Source organism: Pan troglodytes, chromosome 1 (genome assembly GCF_028858775.2).
Source record: "Pan troglodytes isolate AG18354 chromosome 1, NHGRI_mPanTro3-v2.0_pri, whole genome shotgun sequence".
In the NCBI taxonomy this organism is placed as follows: Eukaryota; Metazoa; Chordata; class Mammalia; order Primates; family Hominidae; genus Pan; species Pan troglodytes.
Genome location: NC_072398.2, coordinates 17775706 through 17791835, shown reverse-complemented (window position 1 = coordinate 17791835; position 16130 = coordinate 17775706). Strand labels below are relative to the sequence as shown.

The window sequence follows — 16130 nt, the reverse complement described above, 5'->3', positions numbered from 1 at the left end:
TTTTGAGACCGAGTCTCGCTCTGTTGCCCAGGCTGGAGTGCAGTGGCGCGATCTCGGCTCACTGCAAGCTCCACCTCCCAGGTTCACGCCATTCTCCTGCCTCAGCCTCCCGAGTAGCTGGAACTACAGGCGCCTGCCACCACACCCGACTAATTTTTTTTTTTTTTTGTATTTTTAGTAGAGACGGGGTTTCACCGTGTTAGCCAGGATGGTCTCGATTTCCTGACCTCATGATCCACCTGCCTCAGCCTCCCCAAGTGCTGGGATTACATGCGTAAGCCACCACGCCCGGCCAGTCCCAATTTTCTTATTCACTAGATGGAGATATTTTCTATTTACTTACCTGAGATAATTAAGGCAAACAAGCAAAAACTTCCTCAACTTTTCACCCCCAGATTTCTAAATTTATCTAAATAAATAACCCTTGTCATCTCATTTCCCTCAATCAGAATGGCTAGAATGTGGGAAAGTACACAATATAGTGATGGAATAAATAAAAGGAAGAGACATTCTTTCTCCTATATAAGGCCAATCCTGCCTCCTATAGTGCCTCTGAAATTTTAATATGCATACAAATCACCTGGGGATAGTGTTAAAATGCATATTCTGATTCAGGAGGTCTGGAGTGGGGAATAACGTTCTTCATGTCTTCCAACAAACCAGTGTTGGTTTGGGAGCAATATTTAGAGAAAACAGATTCCATCCTTTCTCACCTCCTCAGAGATCTTTTACTCTACGTCAACATTTGTTGCTTCTTTATCAGCTGCTCCCTCCCCCAACATACAACATATCTGTCTCTTTTATTTTAAAATAAATGCTCCTTTGTTCCTCTTTTAGCTACCGCCCAATCATCTCGGCTCTCTTTGGCTCCACAGACAAGTTTCTATGAAGAAGTCCTATGTCAACGGTTCCAAACTTTCTTGGCTCAAAGAATCTTTAGTGTCTCAGTGATCTTGCAGGGTAAACCTCGGCCAAAAGAAGTATCTAACAACTGTAGCTGCCTCTGTTAAGCAGTAAGAGCCAAACCACTTAGTAAGTATTTTAAGTTCTAAAAACTGGATGCCTGTTGGGCACTGCATACTTTTCAAACTTTGGACTCAGATTGAACACTGACAGCCTCATTTCCTGTTCCACACTGATTTTCAGGCAGTACTTGCTTTTTATCAGAGCAAGCACTGAAAATCCAGCTTCCCAAAGGTATGACATCACTGAAAGGAATGCAGTGATCTAATACAGCAATCTAATGACGCCGGTGTATTTCCCTTGAAATTTTAAAATATTCCATGGCACCCTTGCAAGTTAGCTACAGTGCTCTGGGATACATCGATGAACAATTTGGGATACTGAGTTCAGGTGGCTGTCAGAACGGCAGCATCCCCATTGCTTGGGAGATTGTTGGAAATGTAGAATCTGGGCATCCATGCCAGACCTACTGATTCAGAATCTCCACTTTAACAAGATCTCCAAGTGATCTCCCAGTGACTCATAGACACATTAACGTAGACCAGAAGTGCTGGTCTAAGGTCCCTGCTTACGTTTTCTCACATACCACTCACACTCAACGCACCACTTTCTGAGTTTGCTCCCACAACTCCAGTGAAATTACCCCAGGAAAAGTCCCAGATTACCCCACTCCTTTTTTTTAAAAAAAAAAAAAGGCAATAAATGTCTTTTAGTTCCAATCCTAATTAACCCTCTCTATCGTGTTCGGTACTATTCATCTTCTTGAACCTCTATTATTTCTTGGTCTCTAAAACACCCCTGTCTTCTGGTTTTCTTCCTTTTCTTTCAGTACACATCCCCACCCCCTTCCTCTACTGACCCAGGCGGTTTTTGTTCCTCACTGGCTTCTTTTTTTTTTTTTTCTTTTTTGAGATGGAGTCTCGCTCTGTTGCCAGGCTGGAATGCAGTGGCAGGATCTCGGCTCACTGCAACCTCTGCCTCCTAGGTTCAAGCGATTCTCCTGCCTCAGCCTCCCAAGCAGCTGGGACCACAGGCACACGCCACCAAGCCCAGCTAATTTTTGTACTTTTAGTAGAGACAGGGTTTCACCATGTTGGCCAGGATGGTCTCGATCTTTTGGCCTTGAGATCCACTTCCCTCAGCCTCCCAAAGTGCTGGGATTACAGGTGTGAGCCACCGAGCCCGGCTCCTCATTGGCTTCTATCATGAGCAATACCCTTGCTATAGACAACTTTTCCTCCGGAGAATTACATTCAATCTCATGCCCACCCCAGTAAGTCCAGGTTGCGCTCCAGAGCCTTAAGTCATATAAAACCAATTTCCATCTGGATGTCCACAAGCAAAGCAAACTTAACAGTTCCAAAGCAATTTATCTGTCTGTCTTCCCTGGCCTTCACATTGCTCTTCTTCATGTATTATTTCCTTTACTGAGTGGCATCCTTGTTCAACCAGTCTCCCTACAGAAACTTAGAACTATCATCCTTGACTCATCCTTCTCCATTTCCCTTGCCCTACACAATCAATCAAATCAAACCTTCTTGCTATGTCTCTAATCTGTATAAATCTCTCTACCTCCAATACCTACATCTTAAAAGAAGCTCTTATCTTTTGCTTCGATTCCTGTTAACAGTCTTCTTATCTATCTCCCTCCCTCCAGAATTGCCATGCCCTTCTCCAAAGTATTCTCCACACTCCATTCAAGTTAGTTTTCTAAAATTAAAATCTGATGTCACTGCCCTCCTCTAAATCCTTCCATAGCTCCCAATGCCTAGCAGTGTTTCTCAAGCTTATCCAACAAATGGCAGAAGAGTTTGTAGTTACAGATCTAAGAGGTTCGCTACAAACAAGACATTTCTTGCAAGGCTGTTTCATTTTAAATAGTCATCTTGATTTTATATTCTATTCCTTGGGTGGCCACTTATGTTATTAAAAGAATGTTTTAAATCAATATAAATCAAACTACTTAACTTTTTCTCCATAATAACTGAGTAAAATTACGTTCAAGGAAGACACACTGGTTACCTGTGGCTTCAAATATCCCTTGGCACAATGCCACTAGACCAGGGATTGACAAACTATAGCCTGCAGGCCAAATCTGGCCTACCACTGATTTTTGTAAATAAAATTTTACTGGAACACAGTCAAGCTCAATCTACTGTCTATGGCTACTTTCAAATTACAATAGCAGAGTTGAGTAGTTGCAACAGAGACCATGTAGCCCACAGCCTAAAATATTTATGATCTGGCCCTTTGGGAGTCACCTGACCCCTGCATCAAAACATGAGGATTGTTAAGGCTAGAACTGTGTTTTGTCTTTATGTCTTCAGCACAGTTCTAGAGAAGGTATTCAAAAATATTTAACTTAATAAATCAGAATGTTGCAAGAAGATCTCCAAGGGCACATAAGGAAAGTGTCCACAAAGCTGACACAGAATGCAACTAAACCCTAAGGAGAAATATACGGGGGCCAAACAGAAATGTTCCTTCATCAGTCAGTGAAATCTGAAAGGCTGAGATAGATAGATGAAATGGAATACTACTACACAGAGGTCAAAGCAGGTTCTGAAGAAACTGATAAGCCCATCAGACCTAAAGCTACCTCCCCAAAGAACCACAGTATATAGGACTGTATTGATAACACATGCACCTAGTAGCATCTAAGAAAGAGTCAGGAACTACTATTCAGGGCAAATGCTATGAGAATTATTTCTGGAATCTTTGTAATTGCATAATTTGTACTTCTCCAAATGATGAGAACCAAAACACTTAAAACCAAAATATTTTAGATGACAGTAGGAAAATAGGGAGCTAAAAGTTCATCCTACCTTGCAGTCAATATTTCAAAAAGATAATTAGTTCAAGAAATACTATAAGGAATGGTAATTTAAAAGGAAAGAAAGAAAGAAAGGTAGGAAGGGAAGGGTCAGCAAACTATGGCCTGTGGGCCAAGTCTAGTCCAACATCTTTTTCTTTTTTTTTTTTAAAAGAGATGGGGGTCACATTATGTTGTCCAGGCTGTCCTTGAACTCCTGGGATAAAGCAATTCTTCTGCCTCAGCCTCCCAAGTAGCTGGGACTATAGGTGCATGCCACCATGCCCAGACCACCACCCATTTTTGTAAATAAAGTTTTACTGGAACACAGTCACACTTATGTGGTCAGGTATTTCTATGGCTGCTTTCCTGTTAAAACAGCAGAGTTAAACAGTTGCAACAAGGACGGCAAGGCTCACAAAGCCCAAACTATTTACTATTTGACTCTTTGGGGTAAAGAATCTCCTAATCCCCACTCTGGGAAGATGGATCTGATAAGAGAGAAAGATGAATGTAAAGAACAGATTGGGGAAAACAAAGAATAATGGAGGCAGGGAGATGACATTCATGGCTACTGGGGAAAAAATACACACGCGATAAAGTGAGGGTTTAACTATAGTAGTGAGAACTGAAGCAAAAGATGGATATTTGAGCCTTGGTGTGAGAACGCAGAGAGGAACCAGAAACAGACTCAAAGACAATGAATGAATCAATTCAATGCTAAGGTACCATGCCTAAAAGGAGATCAAGAACATGAGTAAAAATATGGAACACATGATAAACAGCAGGTTTCAGAAGGAAGATAATAGGGTAGGATTAGTCTGATATTAAGTGTGAAAACTCTAAAATGCCAATAAGACATACAGAAAACATTTAATGGCAGTTTGAAATACACCTTAACAGTGCAAGAAGGAAATCTAACTAGAGAAATAGAGTTAGGCATCAACAGTTCAGTGACGGTATCTGAAGACACAGAAGTGGATGAGATCAATAAGCTAGAAAAGACTGCAGGAGCAGTAGATCCCATTACTCAGCAACTACAGTGTTTCAGACCCTATACTGGGCACTTTATATTATCTCTAATCCTCCCAACAATCCTGCTATAAAGGAATTACCCCTATTTTACAGATTAGAAATCTAAGTTTGGAAAGGATTGAGGAAATTTAAAATTCCAAGGTCATACAGCTAATATGTGGCAGGGGGAGAATTCAAACCCCAGTCTACCTGACAGGCCTATAATCCTTATTACATATAAAGAGAAGACTGTTGACACCAAAACCAGAGAGAAATACTATTTATAGTTAGTGAGAAGAAAGGAAACCAGCAAAGAAGGAATGGTTCAAGAGATCACAGAAAGCCATGGCAGTACAGTATCATGTAAGCCAACAGAGGAGAATAAAGCCAACAGGGGAGAGGCGAGTAGAAGCAGGTGGTAATTTTAACGGCTATGTGCCAGGTACAGTGCTTTACATACATTAGCTCATTTACTTCTCTCAATAATCATGACATAAGTACTATTACTATCCCATGAAATAAATATGATACGGCAGATAACTTGCTAGCATCATACAACCAGCCAATGGCAGAGCTGGGTTTTGAATCTAGGCAACCCCCCTTTGCATCCTACATTCTTGACCAATATATACCACGCTACCTGTGGGCACTACGAAATGGTTAAGGAGAAAAACACAGGAGAGGGAAAAGGGCAGACCCTTTTACAAGGGGAATAACAACTTTCAAAAGTTTAGTTTTAGAACATCACTTGAAGGCACACGTCATAAAGAAGTTAACAAACAAGCAACTATCACATAAAGACAGATAGTATCATCTACTTTTAGAAGCCTTGGGGGAAAAGGTAAGAGAATATTAATCTATAGGGTTAAAACTATCAAGAAAATATAAACCAATTTGGGGTATTAGAAGGCCTTTTTGCTTTGCAAGCTTATAGGTTGTGAGAGGTGTTTAGAAGACTTAATAAATGTCCTTTGGGTATCTGAGATATAGGATGTAACTTTTTAGTATCCTTTAACAATGGAGACTATGCCCTACACAAGAATTCTCAGACCCAAATGTGAATTAGAATCTCCACGAAATTGTCTTTAAATTTTTTATTTTTGTGGGAAAATAGTAGGTATATATATTTTCTCCATGGAATTTTAAGGAGCTATGAGTCTTCACCTCAGATTCAGAATCTCTGATTCAGAAGATCTGTAGTGGGGCCCTGGCATTAATGTGATCTTGATCCAAAACTTATATACTTACAGAAACTATGACACCCTCTGCATACATTGCCTGAGTTACTTGAAAACAGTATCTTAGTAAATGTTTAAGGTTAATATGAACTTTACTACTTGACCAATACCATATGTTATGATTTACATGAAAAAACTAACCTGCTCAAAAGATTTGTATACGATATCTGAATACTACCAAAATAATGTTCCTTTGAGTGAATGGCTGGGTTTTTCCTTGAATGTGAGTTTGTACCTGTTGAAATTAAACAACATTCCAATGGTGCATTTCTGAAATTATTTCAATAAGGGAAAGACTCATTTAATAAATATTTGGCTCATCCTAACCTTTTAAAATTGAGAGGCCATGTCTGGTGGCTCACGCCTGTAATCCCAGCACTTTGGGAAGCTGAGGCGGGTGGATTGCTTGAGGTCAGGAGTTCAAGACCAGCCTGGGCAACATGGTGAAACGCCGTCTCTACAAATAATACAAAAATTAGCCAGGCATGCTGGTGCACATCTGGATTCACAGCTACTCAGGAGCTGAGATGGGAGGATCATTTCAGCCCAGAAGGTGGAAGTTGCAATGAGCTAAGAGATCGAGCCTCTGCACTCCAGCCTGGGCAACAGAGTGAGACCCTATCTCAAAATAAACAAATAAATAAATAAGAAATTTCTGTAATGCATACAGCGAGATCAAGTAGGAGACCTGAAAATAAATACAACGCCCCTCAAAAGATGCATGCATAGAAACTTAATTTCACATGTCTTAGCTAGGAAGTTAAGCTCTAGAATCGAACTATCCTGGTTTACCTAACTTTCTAGCTGTGTGATTTGGAACAAGTTTTTAAATCTCTCTGTGCCTCAGTTACCTCAATTATAGAATGAGGAAAATAGTAATGACCTGCACCTCATATGGTTGCTATGATAATTAAATGAGGTAATCTGGGTAGAAAAAGCACCTAATAGTGCTTGGTACACAATAAGCATTCAATAAATGTTGGCAATATAAGCATATAAAAATGTTCACTAGCCCAGCAATTATAGTCTAGAAATTTTTCTTACAAAAACCTTGTTAAAATGTACAGAGATATATCTTTAAGAATATCTAATGCATTGTTGGCATCAGATTATTTGTGACAGAAAAAAATTACTAATAGTACAAACTTCAACCATGAAGAGCTAATTAAATAATTTATGTTACAATTTTTAACTCAGCATGATGTTTCTGAGATTCATCCGAAGTTGCTGCATAAAAGACTAGTTCACTTCATTTTACTGCTAAATAGTATCTCATTGTATGATGAAGCACACTGTTTATTCACCAGATGATGGACATTTGGGTTGTTTCCTATTTTTGGTGATAATGAATAAAAATATTCAAGTCTTTGTATGAACATGTTTTCACTTCTCTTGATAGATACTTAGGAGTGGAATTCCTGGGTCATATGATAAATTTATACTTAACTTTATGAGAAATGGCTAACCTGTTTTCCGAAGTGGCTGTACCATTTTGTATTTCCACAAGTAATGAATGTATGAGGATTGCACATGTTCCATGTCCTTGCCAAAACTTGGTATTATCAATATATTTAATTTTAGCCATTCTAGTGTATGTATAGTGGCATCTCATTGTGGTTTTAATTTTTAATTTTTCTGGTAACCAATGATGTTGAGAATCTTTTCATGCACTTGGCCATTCCTGTATCTTCTTTTGTGAAAAAGCTGTTCAATTTTTCTGACTATTTTTCTTTTGGATTGTTTCTCTTATTATTAATACATTCTTTAGACATTCTGATACAAGTCTTTTGTTGAATATGCTTGTAAATATTTTCTCTCAAAAGGGTTTGTCTTTTCATTTTCTTAATGGTATCTTTGGATAAGCAAAACGTTTTAATGTTGACACAGTCTAATTTATCAGTGTTTTTCTTTTATGGTTCATCTTTTTTATGTCCTAAAAAATATTTGCTTATCTTGAGGTCACAAGGATTTTTCTCTTATGTTTTCTTTTACAGTTTTATGGATTTAGGTCTTACTTTTTTTTTTTTTTTTTGAGATGGAGTCTCACTCTGTCACTGAGACTGGAGTGCAGTGGTGCGATCTCAGCTCATTGCAACCTCTGCCTCCCAGGTTCAAGCCATTCTCCTGCTTCACCCTCCCGAGTAGCTGGGATTACAGGTGCACGCCACCACATCTAACTAATTTTTGTAGTTTTAGTAAAGACAGGGTTTACCATGTTGGCCAGGCTGGTCTCGAACTCCTGACCTCAAGTGATCTGCCGGCCTCGGCCTCCCAAAGTTCTGGGATTACAAGCATGAGCCCCTGCACACAGCCTAGGTCTTACATTTAGGTCAGTGATCCATTTTGAATTATTTTTTATAAATGGTGGGACATAAGGGTCAAGGTTTATTTTTTCCACATAGATATCCATGTATTCCAAAACCATTTATAGAAGAAAAAAAAAAAAGAACAAAAACCTAGCCAGTACTGAATTTCCTTAGTATCTTTATTAAAAAAAAAAATCAATTGATAGTGTAGGTCTATTTCTGAACTCTTTACCCTGTACCATTGCTCTACATCTATTTCTTCTTTGACCCATAGGTTATTTAGAAATTCGCTGTTTAATTTCCACATATGAGATTTTCAAAATTTCATTCTATTACTGATTTCTAATTTAATTTCATAGTGGTTAGAGAATATACTCTGTATGATTTCAATCCTTAAGTTATTAAGACCTGCTTTATGGCCTAGCACCTGTTGTACCCTGGTAAATGTCTCATTGTACTTGCAAATAACGTATTTTATGCTGTTAATGCAAGGAATATTCTACAGATGTCAATCAGGTCAAATTGGTTGATAGTGTTAGAATCTTTTATATCCTTGTTGATTTCCTATTTAAGAATTACTGAGAAAGAAGTATTGAAATTTCCAGCTATAATTGTAATTTGTTGATTGTGCTTTTCATTTCTATCAGATTTTGCTTCATCTACTTTGGAGCACTGTATTATTTTTATAATCAGAAAATATATAAAGTCATAAACAAAGCAGCAGCCTCTTTTCTATGACATGTAAGATTTTTACAGGCTGGGTGCGGTGGCTCATGCTTGCTATCCCAGAACTTTCAGAGGCCAAGGGAGGTGGATCACCTGAGGTTGGGAGTTCGAGACCAGCCTGGCTAAAATGGCAAAACCCTGTCTCTACTAAAAATACAAAAATTAGCCAGGCCCAGTGGTGCGTGCCTGTACTTGGCACTCAGCTACTTGGGAGGCTGAGGCAGGAGAATCGCTTGAACCTGGGAGGAGGTGGAGGTTGCAGTGAGCCACTGCACTCCAGCCTGGTCAACAGAGCCAGACTCATCTCAAAAAAAAAAAAAAAGATTTTTACAGTTAAAATATATATGCAATTCCCAAACTGAAAAGATAACACTACAAGTATTTAAGCTATATTGTTATTAAATTATTCAAAGTATTGTATAATTCAAAGAGTTTACATTTCTACATACCTAGATATTATATATTTCTGTAAGAAAAACATAGGTATGAATACATGTTGTTTAACTTCATTTCCTCAATTCCTTATTTTCAAACAATAAGCTTTACTATCTTTGTAAATAACTAATTTTATACAATGTCAACACTAAAAAAGCTACTCCCTATTATAATACATACAGGAGTTCACATCTTAATGGTTTCAAGTTTTGACTGTTAAAAATGTTAAGAATAATTAATTTTAGAAAAAAGTGTGGAACCTACATGAAATTTCTTAAGGACAATACAGGCTGCTTAAAATACACTTTTTACTACGAGCACAATTACTACATGAGCCAAATTTGACAGCACAGACACCAAAGTAATTCTACATATTTTATAATGGCCACTTAAAAGACATTATTAAGGGTAAATAAGCCATAAATACCCCCCATTATTTTAGGAGGAAAATAAATAACTTTTATTATTTTGTTTTTACTGCTACCTATTAAGTTATAGACTATACAGTAAATAAAAGAAATACTAAGCAATATCAACAAACTGTAAAACAAATCAAACATGGGCTTACGTCAGTAAGACCTGTAAAATAAGGCCAGGCATAGTGGCTCATGCCTGTAATCCCAGCTATTCAGGAGGCTGAGGCAGGAGGATTGCTTGAGGCCATGAGTTCAAGACCATCCTGGGCAACACAGCAAGACCCTGTCTCTAAAAAAAAAAATTTTTTTTTAAAGAATAAACTCATTTGTGTGTGAGATTTGATCCAATCATTCTAGCTTACCTGCATCCATCACTAGTTTTTAAAATTAATTAACATCTAAGGGTTTCAATTTTTTTAATATAGCTTAAATAATTAAATTCATGATTATAAATAAAATATTGCCACTTGACTTCATTCTGCTAACGGAGAAGGCATGAGGAGAGAAAGATTTTTTAATCAAGGTGTTCCTCAGCTGGAGTTATTTCATTACCCATTAAGTAACACAACTATCTGAAATTCAGTTCAAGATGCCCTTATCAACTGAACACTATTTCCTTTCTCACAGTGCCAAATCTACGTGCCAACTGCCTAAGCAACAATAGATTCGCTTTAATTAAAAATAAGGTTCTGACATCCCAGTAAAACCAAGTCAAGAATTCTGAATCTAAAATTGAATCTGAACTTCTGATGACAATGTTAACCAACACCAAGAACAGAGTTAAGGGCAACTAAGACCAAGTCCTAATCTGAAAAGGCACTGCTGAGAAATATAACTACTTTTTATTTTATTTATATTTATTATTTTTTGAGACAGAGTCTTGTTCTGTCGCCCAGGCTGGAGTGCAGTGGCGCTATCTGGCCTCACTGCAAGCTCCGCCTCCCGGGTTCACGCCATTCTCCTGCCTCAGTCTCCCGAGTAGCTGGGACTTCAGGCTACAGGTGCCCACCACCATGCCCGGCTAACGTTTTTTGTATTTTTAGTAGAGACAGGGTTTTACCATGTTAGCCAGGATGGTCTCGATCTCCTGACCTCGTGATCCGCCCACCTCAGCCTCCCAAAGTGCTGGGATTACAGGTGTGAGCCACTGTGCCCAGCCAATATAACTACTTTTGAAAAAAGTCTTTTACAAATAATCATCTATTCAACAACTCTTCTGTTAATTAGGTCAGCATTATTCCCATTTCATAGATGGAGAGACTGGCAGAGTTGTTGAGTGCCTTGCTCAGTAGTAGAGAGCCAGATGACAAGAATCCAAGGCAATACTAGCAGGTCCTATTCCCATTCCTGGCTTCTGTCCACAAACATCTTCCCCACGCCACACTACTGTTCTCCCTTTCCCCAGACAATTCTAAGAGGAAGAAACACTAAGAATCTCTAGAGTAGGCACACATTAAAGAAAAAGCTTACAGTTACTATGCAACATCAAAGCATAGTTCCTGAAAATTGTCAATATGAACAAATTATTCTTCCATATTCTGCAGATACTTTCTACCAAAACTATCCAGAGATGTTTCAGATCTAACCATTATAGAAACTATTTTAATATAAAAAAACTAGTACGAATTCTAGTTTCATTTTAGTTAGTAAGCACCCCCCACCCCCCGCCCCCACCCAATTCCCCAGCCACGGAGCACTACTATTACTAAGGCTTTTTTTTTTTTTTTTTTAATTCAGGTAGGCTGAGGCAGGAGAATGGCATGAACCCGGGCGGCGGAGCTTGCAGTGAGCCGAGATTGCACCACTGCACTCCAGCCTGGGCGACAGAGCCAGAGAGACTCCGTCTCAAAAAAAAAAAAAAAAAAAATTTCAGGTTACTACTACTGAAATGCCAGTTACAAGGAAAAACAAAAATGCAAAACAAACAAGCACAGAGGCAGTGGGAGCAGGGGACAGGACAGCGTTAAAAGGACAAGAGGAAAAAGAGAATCATAAGCCAGTGTTAATTATTAGTGATGAAGACTCTCAGTCCTTTATGGTACAACTGCACATCTAGAATTCTAAAGCAAGAATTAACCTAGCAAATGTGTCTGGAGAGGTATGCCCTCCAGAGAAGACATTATCACTATATTGTAGCTTCCATCCTGGTATATACCGGTTAACTTTGTTTTGTTCTATAGCCAGACTGTATAAGGCATATATCTTCCAGAAGTCCATAGGATATACATACCATTATTTATGGGGGAAAAGAAACTCAAACCATAGTTCTAAAGGCAGGGAGGGAGCAAGAACTGAACACACACAGAAACCTTATTCTACCATAATGTGATATGAAATGCTTAAAAATGTTTAGTTTTGGTATCGTTTTTTGGAACTCTAACAGGGTTTTTAACATAGGGTCTATGGATGGGCTTTATTACAAGCAGAACATTGTGCGTACTATGTTCATTTTGAGTGTGAGGAAGTGCACAGCTCCCACTAGATTCTGAAAGGGGTCGAGCAGCAAAACAAAGTTGTGAGACGCTAGCTTATATGACTGCCTTGGAAAAAACTTCTAAGCTATCGGAAAAGGGTGTTATTTTATTATCACACACGACTTTTAGCCCAAAATTTCTTTATTCAAGACATTTTATTCCAAAATACTTTGGGTTGTAACCACCCAAAACTACAACCACTCTTTGCACATAAATCATCTGTGGTAAATATTTCTTAGGCTACTTTCCTTACCAACTCTGTAATCAGAGAATAAAAATACATTTTAAGCATCAAAACTAAGCAAAACTGGCAGGTCAAACTGTCATTTTTGCTTTAAGGATAAAAATGTTTGAATGTGTGAGAAAACCAGATTCAAATGACCTTTACACTGCCAGATTTCTATTTATCTACACTCCACCATGGCCCTCTTTTAATCTAGTTAAAGCAACTGCTTCTCCCACGTTGATTAAATCCTTGAATCTAGAAATGTGGTTAAGGCCAAAAGGTTTTCTCATCATAAAAGAAGTATTTCTCAACTTAATTAACTCATGCCCTCTTTTGTTAAATACAACTCTTAAACCTCCTTCCACGTAATTGACGTTTTGAGTAAATTACAGTTCGAAAACCAAATCAAATCCATGATAATTTTAGAAGCTTAAAATTTTGCTCTTGAAAATTTTACTCTGCACATCAACGTGGTATCAATGTTAACTTTGCATCTGCTTTCTAGCTACAAGCTTTTTTCTTCTAGGTCTTGTAAAAAGGGTATATAAAGAAGTCACTTTCAACATTATGTCTATTATGCTGTTTTGTTTTGAAGGATTCACACACCATTGGTAGGGGTGAGGGACATAAGATATGCAGGCCCTCTCTCCATTAGATTCATGGATGTGTAAAGTTCTATTGCAGTTCATAACCTGATCAACTGACTTTTGGCCTAAGCAACGTCATAAAACTTCATTTCACCTTTAGAGCAAACCTTTCTCCTAGTACCTGGAGTTAAAAATAGTTTAAGCCATGCTGACCTGGGCTATTTTTATCTGGAAAATAGGGACTAGAAACAGCATAGCAAGCAAAGAAAGGCGAGTTGACCACAACAGGATTAAAACTCTCACACACTTTTTAAAAAGTCCCACTACAGTTTTAGAAATCGGATGGAAAGGTGGTAAAGCAGAGGTGAGGTACAGGGCAGAGGATCAGCTGAGGGCAATTCACTGAGTGTTAGCAAGATATGACTAATACTGTACATAACAAGCAATAATAAAAGTCCTCTGCCGAAGACAGAATAGTATAAAACCATTCCTTCCCCTGCCCTTACAGATTTCTAGAGAAGATAATTTGGGAATAAAAGGTATAAAAGGTTTTTGAGAAAAGAGAGATCAAAGGACATTCAGAGTTCGGGAGGATATCTGGGAAGCGGACTTAGCTTAGATCCTAAAGGGTGTAGAAGATCTGCATTGCTGGGGAGGAGTGTGGGAGTGGTAAACCAGTCAAAGAATTCACAGATGTGCTGGGAGGAGGAGAAGGGGAGCAGAAGCAGGAAAACAGTCTGGCTGAAACACTGGTTGTATTTCAAAGAGCAGTAGCAAATCAGGGTGGATAAATGGTGTGGGCCTAAGCAGCTGGTGAGCATTAAATGTGTAAGAATCAAATTGTATCCTTAGCAAACCTCTGAAGATTTCTGAGTAAGATTTTTATGAGTGTTGGTAAATTTATATAGGATGCATATGGGTAGTACATGGAGAAAAATGAATTAAGGGGAAAAAATTGTATAACAATCCAGATAGAAAGTGATTTTTTAAATTCTAATTAGAGCGGTGCAGTGGGAATTCAAATATAATACTTACTGAGTCCTCGACGCAAGATGCTGAGTACACCAATGTTGGAAATACAAGGGTTCTCGCCTCAAGTGGCTCACAATAGTAGAGGAAATGGGAATGGAAACCAGCCACAGTGAAGTATCCTATCACGGTGATGGGAAGTGCCAGAGGAACAGACAGGACAAAGTTGTAGCTCTGCTTAGAGAAATGAGGGCAAGAAGCAAGTTAGAGAACCTTCTCACCACTTTCCAAATGAAAGAAATGAGGAAATGCGCAGCACTAGAAAATGAAGGTAGGTTCAGGGACCTGCAAACAGGTTCCTGTGGCTGGAACAGAAAGTATATGGTAGTGAAATGTTCTTTATAAAAAAGTAGCAATGGACAGAATGAACTAGAAAGATACAAAAAGAGAAAAAAAAAAACAAAAAACAGGCTTTTGTAATAATCCAGGACAGCAATGAAGAGTATAAATGGGAATGAGGAACAAGAGACTAATAGGAAATTAGTTTTAAATAAGCAAAATTTTCAAACTGATAAAGGAAAGTATGTTCTTCTAAAACATCATGCTGTTTCCAGACTTGGAGACTTTCAATAGACTTAACTCCAACTTAACCTTTAGAAGTCTTACCCTAATTTCTTAAAAAAAAAAAAAAAAAAAAAAAAAAAAAAACCTCTCCTGGCCTGCAGACCAAGTTAGGTCTCCTCTTGTGTGATCCCAACAGGATCCTGTACTTCCATCTCATAAACATAGCACTGGGAATTACAGGTTCAACATTGTATTTCCCTTAACACAGTTAAGACTCCAGAAAGGCAGAGAAAATTACTTTGACCTGGGTACTGTGGTACCCTCAGTGCCTAACACAGATCAGACACTCAGTAAATAGCTGTTGAATAACTAAATGAAGTTCACAGGATCAATTTTAAATCTGTTCCTCCATCTCCCCCATCAGACAGGCTTACCAATCCTCATTCCTTCCAACAAGAGGAAACTTCAGTCTTAATCACATTGAGTTTGCAATACTTCCAGAAAATTCAGGTAGAAATGTCTATCAGTCCTCTACAGATGCCAAAGTAAGAGACAGACGAAGGAATCTTTAACAAATCCTAATAGCTGAAGTCATGATTGTTGTTATTACTATTATTTGTTACAGTTACAGCTAATACTAATTGAGCACTGATTATCTGTTGAGTATTTCTTATTTTCTCACCTGTCCTCAAATAGACCTATTGGATTAGGTACTACTATTAACTCCTATCATACTGATGAGGAAATTAATGCTTTAGTTGTTAGAAAATGTGTCTAAAATCAGAGAGCAATTAAGTAGCAGAAGAAGAGTTTCAACACAGGCAAACTAGTTTAAGAACTTGTGCTTCCATGAGCGCATAAGATAACCCAGGGAGAAAAAAAGTGTAGACTAGAGGGAAAAAAAGAGAAGACAAACCACAGATCATAAAGAATAGTAACATTTAAGGGGCAGACACTGCCAAGGAAGAACTGACGTAAGAACTGGTATTTATATTCTTGTATGATTCCTCACACATATGGAATGGAAAGTCACCTAGTGACTTGCTTCTTGCAAAAGAATACAGCACAGGTGATGGGATGTCACTTCCATCATCAGATTACAAGACTGGGACTTCAGTCTTGCCAGCAGACACTATTGCCTTTTTGGCTTGCATACTTTATTGAAGAAAGCTGCCATGTTAGGGAAGCCCACGTGGCAAGAAACTGAAGCCCTCAGTCCAACAACCTGCCAAGAACTTAATGGTGCCAATAACCACTGAGTGAGGCTAGAAGCAGATCCCTCCCCATTCAAGCCTCAGAAGGAGACCACACACCCTGACCAATGTCCTGACTGCAGCCTGTGAGAAATAGTGAGGCAGAAGATGTAGCTAGACTGTGCCCAATTCCTTGTCTACAAAAAG

General features: G+C 38.4%; 1 protein-coding gene across 6 annotated transcripts in view; it reads right to left on the bottom strand.

Moving 5' to 3' along the window:
- Nucleotides 1-16130, bottom strand: part of EGLN1 (egl-9 family hypoxia inducible factor 1) — a 58429-nt gene that overhangs the window by 30555 nt on the left and 11744 nt on the right. For 3 of the 6 annotated variants that reach the window (XM_063790604.1, XM_063790609.1, XM_063790613.1), the window contains exon 2: nucleotides 14233-14400. The exons of the other annotated variants lie outside the window; for them this stretch is intronic. In XM_063790604.1, coding sequence (XP_063646674.1) covers nucleotides 14233-14400 — 168 coding nt within the window. The remainder of the gene's footprint in view (nucleotides 1-14232; nucleotides 14401-16130) is intronic. 6 annotated transcript variants of the gene reach the window in all.